At 37.8% G+C, this 12814-nt stretch overlaps 1 protein-coding gene across 3 annotated transcripts in view; it reads left to right on the top strand.

Annotated features, from left to right (window-relative positions):
- The first annotated feature begins 508 nt into the window (after nt 1-508).
- The window catches only part of MLF1 (myeloid leukemia factor 1), a 36844-nt gene continuing 24538 nt past the window's right edge, over nt 509-12814 (top strand). For 2 of the 3 annotated variants that reach the window (XM_029939985.1, XM_029939984.1), the window contains exon 1: nt 510-685. In XM_029939985.1, the coding sequence (XP_029795845.1) occupies nt 639-685 (47 nt within the window). In that variant the 5' untranslated portion in view covers nt 510-638. Of the gene's footprint in view, nt 686-12814 lie in introns of all 3 variants that reach the window. The other variant, XM_029939982.1, reaches the window with a different exon arrangement.

Here is a 12814-nt window from a genome sequence, read left to right as displayed (position 1 = left end):
CTTCCACTTTGGGGAAACATTGCTTTGAAGTTTAGACTCACAAAAGGCAAATAAATTTGTGAAATTTGATGTCTCATTTCATTATCTATTAACCGTACATTATTTATTAACTGTACTCAAAAACTTGTTGCACATTTTTTCTTATTATTTGTGCACAGCTTTTGACCAACTACCATAGAGTGTTTTGCTAATAAGGCTCTCCTGTGGATCACAAAATGCAGCAAGTGCATGGATCTTTGGAAGTCGTCCAGCCCAAATGCCGGGACGATTTGCCCAAGGTCACACAGAGGGTGGTCTGAATTTTGTGTTCCTGCAGCCCAGGGAACAAGCTATCTCACCCGTAGGGAGTCTTCATGAAGGGCTGCCTGACTGGCAGGAAGCCAAACCTCTCGCCTCCACTGTGTTGACTACAGTTGCCATGGCAACGGCGCGTTGTTCCTCGCCTCCTTTTGGTGACGTCAAGAGTGCAGCGTCCAATGGAAAATCAGCTCGGCGTCACGGACCGGCGGGCACCGCCTTCGCAGCCCGGAGAGGAGCGTTGACTGCGAGGGGAAGGCTGGCTCGGGTCGCGGCCGCGGCGAGTTACACCGTTTTCCAATCTGCCCGCGTCCGCCGCCGCCGCCCGTGACAGAGCCAGGATGTTCGGGATGCTGAGCAGCAGCTTTGAGGATGATCCCTTCTTCTCGTGAGTGTCGGGGGCCAGGAGCCCGCGGTCGCGCGGGAATTCAGGGATCTTGAAGGGAGCTATTTAAGGGAAAAGAGCGAGTTAAAACTCTGAAGAGGATGAGAGGGAATTTGAGTAACTCCGGGAGGCAGTTTGGAGAGGAAAAGGACTCGAGGGCGTGAGTGGGAAGGGAGAAGAGAATTTAGGGGTGTGGGAGATTGGGGACAGAAGGATTGAGGGGCTTGGGGCAGGGAGAGGAAGGTTTGGGGGTGGGGGAGAAGTAAGGGGGCGGTGGGGAGGGAGAGGACTTGGGGGCGTGCGAGGGGAGGGACAGAAGGATTTGGGGGCGTGAGTTGGGGAGAGGTGCGAGCCGGCCCCCGGCACGCCATCCCGGGAGCGGGCTTGGCTGGACCTGCAGGGTCCGCGCTGGTTCCCGCGTTCGGAGGTCCGCCTTCGCCGCTGCCGAGCTGCGCGGGTGACGGGAACTGCCGTCTGGGCGGACTTTCTGGTGAGAACTACGCTTCGAGGACCCTTTCCACACCTGTTTCAACCCCAAAGGAGGGACAGGGAATGTCTTACGACAACTGTGTGAAAAGGGAAACATTTTTAAAACAGCATTCTTCTTCATACGTGTATGAGAGCACAAGAAAGTTGCAGAGCTGGGCTGTCCCTCACCGCGAGGTGGTTGGAAGTTGCCATGTGCACTGTTTGTTTTCTTTGCTTGCTTTGTCACAAAGCTTGCCTTGTGAAGGGACTCCGTTTTCTGTCAAAAGTGCAAATAGGGCAGGGAAGGCGGAGGGTGCATTTAACACCTCTAGTAAACAAGTATCAATCCTGTGGACAGTCCCAAGTGAATTAACGTGATGCCTTAGGAAGAAGGCATCCAGAACTTACTTAGTTGCTTCGTTATGGTCTCGTTTTCTTGGCGGTTCTTGGGTGGGTTGCTTGTGAGTTTTTGTCTTTAGTTCCTCCTTTGTCGATTATATAAAAGTGATAACACATAGATTCCCAAGACAGGAAGATTTGTGATACTTTTTTGCCCAAGTGTTTTGCCAGTTTGAGTTTTGACTTGGTGTCCTAATTTACTTTTATCATTTATCTAGGCAACTTGGAGACATTTTTTAAAAAGGTTAAAATATTAACAACTACTACATAGATTGTTTTTTAAATATATCATGTTGACTTAAATGTGTTAGTAATATTTTAAACCAATTAGCAAAAATAATAATTAAAAAATAATGGTAAAAAAGATGAAATGATTAACATAGAAAAATTAATGGTTAACATTTTATTCTAAAGGTTGTTCATGACAATTAAGGAGTGTATGGATTCAGGCAAATTCATTATGCTGTTTTAGATGTTTAGGAGCTATTGGGACATTTACAATTAATGTCATTTTAACAAATTTTAAATTTTGTGCTGTATGATGATTTGCTCTTTTAAAAGCCTCTGAGAATAGGGACTAAATACATCCATAGATTAGCTGAGCTGTTGAAATGGTTCTTATTTAATTGTGACAGCAGTACAGTGGGTCATAGTTAGGAAGATTATGATAGACAACTGAGTTGTATGGTGTCCTTGATTATATCAAAAAGAGCAACGGCCTTAACTAAACCATGAGTGTATAATTAGTACAACTTCTTTAAAATGTCTAGCAAAAGTGTAATTTAAACTCTTGAGTAACTGAGCAAAAGCAATGAACCCAAGAGTCAGGGTCAGAAATAGTAACATCACAAGTAGTAGGCATACATCAAAGAACACTCTTCTCCAGGCTTAGGATGGAAAGGACCATCAGTTATCACTCTCCACAGACTTCTTCAAATGCATGCAGCCGTTTCATATAAATTTAGGATAAAACTATTGTAATAAACTTTATAAAACAGATGCATGCTTATAATTTTGTTGCTCCACACTTAACTACATAGAGAGTGAACATAATGGGGTGGGGGGGAGTAAAGAAGAGAGAGAATGTGAGTTTCTATTTATTTCCAGTAATCTGTCATTTGACACATGCCCTTGACCTCAACCCCAAACAAAATGAGTATCCATTACTTACTATAAGTCAAACATAAGGAATTCATAAAGTGGCAGACTCCTTTTCAAATCATCCACTGACCTTAAAGAACACAGAAGAGTTCTATGCCCATCATCTTTTGTATAAATATTAGTTCTGTTGCTAACACTATGTGTCATTGGGGTCCTTTGTTGCTAATTTAATGTCTGAAATATAGAAAGTATTCAGTAAATATTGTTTAATGATACTCTGGTGTCCTTTTACATGTTTTGTAGTTAATCTGGCATTTAGTTGATTGATGAAAGTATTTTCATTTTAAACATACACTGTTGTTGATGTTGACACTCCCTAATTTGAACACTACCATTGTCTAAATAACTATTAGTTCAGTATCAAGGATATCAGTATAAGCACACTCTCTAATTTACTAATCATTCAAAAGTGGGCATACAAAAGATACGTTTTGGATATAAAATTAGAATTATTAAATAATTTGAGACTAGTAAAGTACTGTAATCAAATTATCAAATGTTTAAAAGATTTGAGTAAAAAACCAATTAAAACCTATAGTCTTTAATTCAAATATGTTCATTTTAATTTTTTAATGTTTTTATTTTTTAAAGCACAAGAGAAAGTGCATGTGTGGGGGGGGTGGGGATAGAGAAAGAGAATCTTTTTTTTTTTTTTATTTTTTATGTTCTTTATTTTTGAGAGACAGAGAGAGACAGTGGGAATAGGGGAGGACGAGAGAGAGAAGGAGACACAGAATCCGAAGCAGGCTTCAGGCTCTGAGCTAGCTGTCAGCACAGAGCCCGACACGGGGCTCAAACCCACGAACCGTGAGATCATGACCTGAGCCGAAGCCGGCCACTCAACCGACTGAGCCACCCAGGCGCCCCGAGAAAGAGAATCTTAAGCAGACTCCACCCTCAGCGTGGAGCCTGGCACAGGGCTTGATCTCAGGACCCTGAAATCATGATCTGAGTTGAAATCAAGAGCCGGATGCTTAACTGATTGAGCCACCCAGGCACCCCCAAATATGTTCATTTTTCAATGTTTACTTTAAATGTTGCATTTTAAATGTTTCATGAGAAAAACAGAAGGAAACTTTAAAAGTCATATGTTGAAGTTTAGTGTTTATTATATGTTTGGAACTTTGGGAGGGAATAGTTGTTGTTGCAGAACTGAGATTCAGTGAATATTGCTGTACCTTCTTAAGTAAATAATACTTGTAATTTGGGTCAAAATGAAAGCTAACAGCGGGCACTTCTGGCATGCAGTTTACTCTCAAGAATACCACTTTCCCTTCTCATTTAAGTTTGCTTAAGAATAAATAGAAATACATATGTGTGGACAGAAACTTAATTTGAGGTTCAAATGGTTTTGGCATCTATTCTCTATCCTAAAATCATTGATTATTTAGTACAGAAGTTTACATACATCTGGTATACAGGTCTATTTTGTGCAGGAACATGAACTTTGAATCTTCTGAGCTACAGAAATGAAATTCTGATCATGCAAGTCTACAAAGAATAGCTGTGTTACCACATACCAGCTATTAGATATTAAAGGCTGAGAAGGAGGTTGGCAAATCTATTAGCCTTATTTTTAATTATAAATAGTTAGCCTTTCCTGAAGGGCACCATGTGTTATGATCAGTCTTTGGTCAAAGAACCCCTACATACATTCACAGGATGTCACTTTTTCTATTTCTTTGCTCTCAGCAAGAGCTAAAACTTACATATCTATAATCTCTTTAAATAAAAAAAAATTTTATTTTGCTCTTTGGAGGTAGTTGAAGGACACTAGCTTTGACATTTTTTTTTAAGCGTTTGTTTATTTTTGAGTGAGAGTAAGCACCGATGAGCAAGGGAGGGACAGAGAGAGAGGGAGAGAGAATCCTAAGCAGATTCCATGCTGTCAGCATGGAATCTGATATGGGGCTCAAACTCACCAACTGTGAGATCATTACCTAAGCTAATATCAAGAGTTGGCTGCTTAACCAACTGAGACATCCAGGCACCCCAACACTGGCTTTGACTTAGTCATTGAGTTGAAAGTGAATCTATTCCATGTATAAGACAGGTCTTGACTGATATTTTCTTGATTAAGAATATTGTCATAAAACAGGCAGTAAATCAAAGTCACCTTTCTAAATAAGCTTTTGTGAACAATGAAAGTTTGCATTACTCACATATTTGTTTTCAGCCTTAAAGTCTGAGGTATGGTCTTCATCGAGATGATATAATTCGGTGCTAATTAATATTCTGTCACATAAACCTCCAATTTTAATCCTTTAATAAAGGCAGCTTGAGAGTATTCAGCTAAAATTTAAGGTTTTGATTTTCAGGATCCCATTTTATATTAAGACACCTAACTGCTATTGTGATTGTTAGCACCTAAAAATTTGTTCTTATAAATATTTTAATATAGATATTCTTATAAATGAACTTCAAAACTAAGATCATATTTGATGGAATGAGACACTATGAGCCTTGAACTGAAAGAATTCCTAAGGTAGACTTTTGGGGCATTCTGTGGTTCATTAGGTACAAACCATTGAATTAACAGCCAAGGACCACAACATGACTATGAATTGTTGCTGGGTCAAGGAATGGCATTTGGTAGTATCTAATCCTATCATAATGCTTAGTTTTATCAGTGAACATTGTTAAAAATCCACACAGAAGTAGGGGAGTACTGATAGGATGGGAGGGCCCATAGTCATTTATACAACCCTTTTAATATCAAAGGCTTCTTACACATCACCATTTTAATTGGTGCTTCTAAACAGTGGGGAAATAAAGAATTGCCTATGGTAAGGTAATTCATTCTCCAAATATTTCTTAGGTTTCTATTATATGCCTAGTACTGTGGACTCTATTATAAATTTGTATAAGTCATAGCTTGTACTCTCAAGATTCTCTTTTGAATGTAATATGCATCATTTCTAGTGTTAAAACGTGGATCACTTGATGTATTTTCTTTATGGACTTGTATACCTAATTGGAACTAGGGAACATTTCTTTAGTATCAAGAGAGCTGTAACAATCTGCTGATAAGTTTTTTGCCACCACTGTGTATAGAAGGAAGGAAGGAATGGAACTGCCATGTCAATTACTGAGACTCTTATGTTATAAAGAAAACTATATTCCTTTTTACTATATTGTTGTGCTAACAAAATAAAATGGTAACTGGTCATATATATATATACACATTCCTGTTTTTAAGACTCTTGAGAGCTTATTTTGAAGTAAAACATGCTATCTCTTAAAAAAAACTTCTATGTTGAAATTATTCCCAATTTAAGAGTTAGGTTGGTTTTGGTCGGAGGACAAAAATTTATTTTTCCTAGCTTTTTATAGGTAAATAATATGGAGTACAAAAAGTATATTTGGTGCCAAACATCATTCTATTTGGTTGTGGTTTGTGTCAGCAATCTTAAAAAAGGTAGTATGGCCATCATAATAGCATAAGTAGTTTTTTTATTTTTTTACATTTATTCATTATTGAGAACACAAGCAGGGTAGGACAGAGAGAGAAGGAGACACAGAATCTGAAGACAGGCTCCAGGCTCTTAGCAAGCTGTCAGCACAGAGCCTGATGCAGGGCTTGAACCCGGGAACCGTGATATCATGACCTGAGCCGAAGCCAGTGGCTCAACTGAGCCACCCAGCGTCCCTAAATTTTTCTTATTTAAATGAAAAGGAATCCTCATGAAAATCTGAAAACTATAGAAATTGTGGTAAAGGAAATTATGCAACCAAGATTTTAGCTACTGTCATTCTGGTGTATTTCATTTCCATTTTCCATATATGAAAAATATTTTCCAATATTAGGACAAAGCTTTATGATCATAAATACACTGTTTTTCCTCAACATATACCACAATCATTTTCTTAGTTTTCAGATATTCTCTAAAGCATGAATTTAGTGTTTGCAAAGTATTGCATCTTGGGGATGGACAAAGAATATTTTTACAATTTTATTTTAGTGAGACTGCAAATTGGGGAGAGGGGCAGGGGGGAGGAGGGAGAGAGAGGAGAGATGATAGAGAGGAGAGAGAGAGAGAGAGAGAGAGAATTTCAAGCATGCCACACACTCGGCATGAAGCCCAACATGGGGTTCGATTCCATGACTCTGGGATCATGATCTGAGCTGAAATCAAGAGTTGGATACTCAACCGACTGAGCCACCCAGGTGCCCCTTCATATAATTCTTTGACTACGTTTCAAATTATTACTTTAGTTTATGTATATGAAATGACCAGTTTGTAATATATGAACTTTATAAGGCTTCATCATATTTCCAATTTATTTTCCTAGAATGAAACCTCAACCTTCAAGAGAATAATATGAATAGGTAGAAAAATATAAAAACAATTGACTTCTCACATGAGAGAACAGACTCTGCATTAGGTTAAATTTTAAAATCATAAAATAGCTCCTTGCTACCACAAGAGATTTTGGCTTTAATAAAAAAAGAATTCAAGGTTGAACAAGAGAACTTATAAAGTCTGATCTCTGAGCAGCTGCAGTTCTGGGTAGACAAGAACGGAACTCACTTCATGGAGGGTCCATGCAGACTTCTTCCCGAATGGTTCCGACAGGTGCGAAGGCCAGACTGTGAGCCCAATTTTGTCTTAATGCTGTTTCCAACAGGCAACCTTTTGTTCATGTCACTCAAAAAACAAAGATAATTTTTAACAGTTGTTCTACGTATAAATATACCTACTTTATTTAAATAAAGAGAAACCTGAGCAACATATTAAATGAGCAACATGTTAAATAAACCACATTTAGTTGTTGAATTTGTTGCCCAATTATAATGCAATCAGAATAATCTTAGTCAATTTTATGTTTCTATAGGAAAATAATAGCTATTAAATACTCAATTATTCACTGAATAATATTTAGTATTCTTTTAAATATTTTTATTTTTTTTTAAGTTTATCTATTTTGAGAGAGCATGCACACACGTGAGAGAGAGAATCCCAAGCAGGCTCCATGCTGTCTGCAGAGTTCCGTGCTGTATGCAAAGAGCCCCATTGGGCGCTCAATCCCGTCAACCACAAGATCATGACAAGAGCTGAAATCAAGAGTCAGGCTCTTAACCAACTGAGCCAGCCAGGTGCCTTGAAGTATTTTTCTTCATTACAGTTCAAGCTTATCCACATATGTAAAGGGAAGTTGACTGGTTTTCTCAAGTGACTGCATGTTAATGAGAATGAATATTTTAATTGCTACACTTGTACCCATATTCTAACCTGTAAATATCCAGTGTATATAGAGTTCTAAGCAAAAGGACTGTTCTTTAGATCATCCATTTTAAAACGTCAGGTAGTATGAAATCCTTTAACTCCACATAATTCTATTTCTTTTTGTTCTTCTAAGATTTTTTTAATGAAAAATTTCAAACACATACTACAAAAGTATAACAACACTGTGCATTGGGGCGCCTGGATGGCTCAGACAGTTGGTTAAGCGTCTGACTCTTAATTTTGATGCTGGTCATGATCACACACGCTCCATGGGATCAAGCACTACAATGGGGTTTGTGCTGACAGTGTGGAGCCTGCTTGGTATTCTCTCTCTCTCTCTCTCTCTCTCTCTCTCTCTCTGCCCCTCTCCTGCTCACTCTCTCTCTCTCTCAAAATAAATAAACTTAAAAAAAACTTTAAAGGAGTGCCTGGGTGGCTCAGTCGGTTGAGCATCCGACTTCGGCTCAGGTCATGATCTCACAGTTCGTGGGTTCAAGCCCCGCATCATGCTCTGTGATGACGGCTCGGATCCTAAAGCCTGCTTCAGATTCTGTGTATCTCCCTCTCTGTCTGCCCCTCCCTTCCCCTGCTCGCGCTCTCTCTCTCACTCTCTCTCAAGGATAAAATAAACATTAAAAAAAACTTAAAAAATAATAGTGTATCTGTCACCCAGAATTTCAAGATTTTTACCTGGTTTATCTGTCTCTGTTGCTGCTGGTATCTCTAATGTATTTTAAAGCAAATTCCAGGCTTCTTGTCATATAACTCCTACCTATGTATTTCCAAATTTCTGAAAAATTTGGTCATCTTACATAAACACAGTATCATATCACATGTAATAAAATTTAAAATAATTCCAATTGCTTTGTATCATCTGGCATTAAGTATCATCTAGATATGAACTATTTTGGAATAATCTAGTTTTTGAGCTAAGAATTAGAAAATTGTTTCTTAGACAACTCATTTATGGGTCTTAGAACTACCTGAAACTCTGTTCTTTTAAGTAAAAATTAGATACCAAATTCTGATTCCTTAATTATAAACTTAACTTGATCTTTGTATCTTGTTTTGTGAGGCATAAAACAACTCCCTTTCTGCCCCTCCCCCAGTGTGTTTAAACCTACGGTGCTCATTGTGTGCAGTTGATCCATTTAAATTTTAAATTATTACAACTTCCTTATAATGCGATATTCTGAAATCTTTAAGAGGTAGAAAATTTAGGAATAGTCTCTTAAATTTTCCTTGCCTGTCACTCTTATCAATAAGACAGAAATTCCAAACTAAAAATGCCACAATTCATGGAAGAATGATCTTATTTATGATATTTTTCTGCATTGTATGTATGATAGCTTTACTTGTTTGTTTCTTATGTTAGAGTTTGTTTTTAAATTTTTTTAATGTTTTTATTTATTTTTGAGAGAGAGAGAAAGAGAGAGAGCGTGAGCAGGAGAGGGTCAGAGAGAGAAGGAGTCACAGGATCCAAAGACAGGCTCCAGGCTCTGAGCTAGCTGTCAGCACAGAGCCCGATGCAGGGTTCGTACTCACAAACCGTGAGATCATGACCTGAGCCGAAGTCAGATGCTTAACCGACTGAGCCACCCAGGCGCCTCTAGAGTTTGTTTTTAGTTGGAAAGGGTGTAATATGTATATTATCTAAAAAAGCTAATGTCTGAGGTCCTAATTTTATTTTACATCCTGAGTGAATTTGGTACACCTATGTTTCTTTAGTTACTACCCATCATTTATCTAAAGTGACTTTTCTTCCTGGAAAATTCATTTACCAATTTGGTTAAGAATAATTTTCCTGTAGAAATTTTTGTATTCCATTGCATTAAGAGTATCCCCAACCTGCACACACTGGAGAGAACATTTTCCTTTTAGGACTTTGCATTAACTTTGTCAGTGAGCAGGCAAGAGGCTGGATAGTAGAGCAGTGTTCCTAAGTGGATCGGTGCCAGAGTCCAGTTCCCGTAGGTCCAGGGGTCCCTGAAGGAGAGACAATGTCGGCGAAAAAAAGAGAGTGAAAGGAGCCTCGGCTTTCTTTCTCATTCCCCAGGCAGGCACCCTTCTATGCTCTGTCGGTTTTGTGTCTTTATTTATAGGTTAAGTGATAACAGGACATCAGCAGGTGGAACTCTTACAAGGAACAAATCTCTGTGATAGGATGCTTTGAAAAGTGTACAGATACAAGATTTACAAAGGTATTCTGGCAAAACTATCCTAATTACAGTGAGCAGTAAATTCTACAATTAAGAGGAAGACAGGATGTTCTAAGTGAAAAATATATGTATTTGTTTATATCAATGATGCTAAGATTAAGTCATAGTTTGAGTGACATGTAGACAGGTTGGGAGTCATCTCATCTGGCTTGCAAGAGGAAGAATGTATCTGGACTGATTAATAGGTTGCTTGTGTAAACACTTTTGTTTAATGCTGAGGGTGCAAATACCATAGGGGCCCTAAATGTGTCAGCCCTTATATATAGGTATGTTTTAGTTACTCTTACCCACCGTCATCATCCCTCCTCATTATGGATGTCAGTGTAACGGAAGGTATTTGTGGCATCAGTTAGCAAAAAGGTATGTGCAATAACTTATGTCTGGTCCTTGTCTGTTTCTTATCTCTAAGTTAGGCTCTTCTTCTCTGAACCAGAGTTAATTGTAACTCTTGTGTTTTTTAGCCATCCTTATAATTTATGTCTTGGGTCTGCAAAGCTCATTAGAAGAGCCTTTTGGCAAACATCTGCAGTGCTTTGTCTAAAATCTTCTTTGTAGAGAATACGCTTCTTCTCATGAGGTATCTGTGTGGGGAATATCGGTCTGACTTGGAACATTGTGAGGCCTAATCAATAACAGCAGTTCCATTCCCAATATGAGCCAATAATAGAAGGAGGTAACAGTTTCACTTCATGGCAGGAGCTGTGCAAATGTCTGCCATTTTCTTGCCATGACTGTGTCACCCAGCAAGGCCGATGCGGCTCCGAGCAGATCAGTATGTAAAGGACAAGAATGTTATGGCAGGAGAGGAAATGGAGAAGTAAGAGGACTGCATGTTACAATTTTTTAGAATATGGATTTGTCAAACATGTTTTGTAAAGTGGTTCTCAGTCATCCAGACCGGCAGTGGTCCTAATGCAGAGATGGTTGGAAATTACCATGTTGGTCAGGTATGCAGAGGATCTGCTATTTAAGCCATTATTAACTATATTTTTCTGTTTAACAATTTCCTTATTCATTTCATACTGAGCAAGAATAAACAGATCTGAAGAATAAGACAGTCAGGAAACACTTTCATATACAGCCTCCTTATGTATTTATGTAGATTTATGTAGATTTATGTAGAGATTATTTATTTATTTTTAAGATTTTATTTTTAAGTAATCTCTAACCCAACATGGCACTCAAACTTAACCCTGAGATCAAGAGTCACATACTCTACCAACTAAGCCAGCCAGACACCCCTCATCTTTTTATTTTTTAATACTTTGTAATATCATGAAATGTACCTGGGCAACAGCACTGCATTCTGCGAAGATTAAATTGTGATTGATGGGATATTGACACCTTGTCCCTTATTTTTAGTAAAACTTCACTGCTGAAATGTTGTGTTTCTGAACTGCAAAGCAGTGATCTAATTTACTTAAGCACAGTAGTTTAAAATATCCTATAGATACCTTAAAAATGCTCACCTTTGCACCATATATGGTAGAATCAATCATTCAAAACATTCTATGTAACAAATTTCTACATTATTTTTCAAGAATTATGTCCCAAGTTTAATTAAGGCAACAAGGCCTCAAAACTACATATTGTTTTTGGAGTACAGTTTCTGCCTTAGCATATTTTTAAAACTAATGCCTAATTAATAACATCTGGGAAATATTAATTTATTAAACATAAAGTTTAGTAGCATCTCACCAGAAACTTTGACAATCTAATGTACTTTAGGGTTTTTACAGAATAAGATAAATTGGCATACTTTATTTTATAGCATTTTAGTGGGATTTGCCAAGAGATCAGATTTATTACTATTAAGAAAGAAAAACACATTATACAGCCTGGAATGTGAACATTTTCATTTGATTTAGAATTACAGAAGTCTTTCTTTATATCAATTTTCCATATTTATATTTGTACTATAAGACTTTTTAAAACATTTTAAATCTTAAAATTCAGTAACATCCAACATTTGGTAATTAATTCCTTATTTCATAAAGTATCAAGGTGCTTTACATTTTCAAAAAGGTGTTTTTTGAATATGTAATACATACTGACAGCAAAAACTCAAAATGTATAGAAGAGTTAATGGTTAAAAGACTCCTTTCTCATAATGCAAATATACTTAACACTAAGCTGTGCATTTAAAAAATGGTTAACATGGGGGAAAATCTCAGTAAATTATATGCTTATGATCTGCACTTTTCTGTATGTGCTATACGTCAATAACATGGCTTATTGAAACCAGAAACAAAAAAGACTCCCTCTCACCTCTGGCTCTTTGTTACCCTCCCTGTATGCAGCCACTGTGACCAGTTTGCTGCATGGCTTCCCAGGGATATATTCTATACATATATAAGCATATATGCATGAACTTTTTGTACAAATGGAGGTATATATATATCTTGCTAATCCTTCCATGTCAGCACATAAACATCTGCCTTGCTCTTTTGAAGGTAGAATAATATTTTATTTAAATTCTTTTTAGAAGTGCTGAAAAGTTTTTTAATGACTCTTTTCCTATCCTTTTTTAAAAATATACTTGGGGCACCTGGGTGGCTCAGTCGGTTAAGCGTCCGGCTTCGGCTCAGGTCATGATCTCACATTTTGTGGGTTCGAGCCCCGTGTAGGGCTCTGTGCTGACAGCTAGCTCAGAGTCT

This window comes from Suricata suricatta, chromosome 5, assembly GCF_006229205.1.
Source record: "Suricata suricatta isolate VVHF042 chromosome 5, meerkat_22Aug2017_6uvM2_HiC, whole genome shotgun sequence".
Taxonomy (NCBI): domain Eukaryota; kingdom Metazoa; phylum Chordata; class Mammalia; order Carnivora; family Herpestidae; genus Suricata; species Suricata suricatta.
The sequence above is the reverse complement of the archived record's forward strand: the minus strand, read 5'-3'. Positions and strand labels throughout refer to the sequence as shown.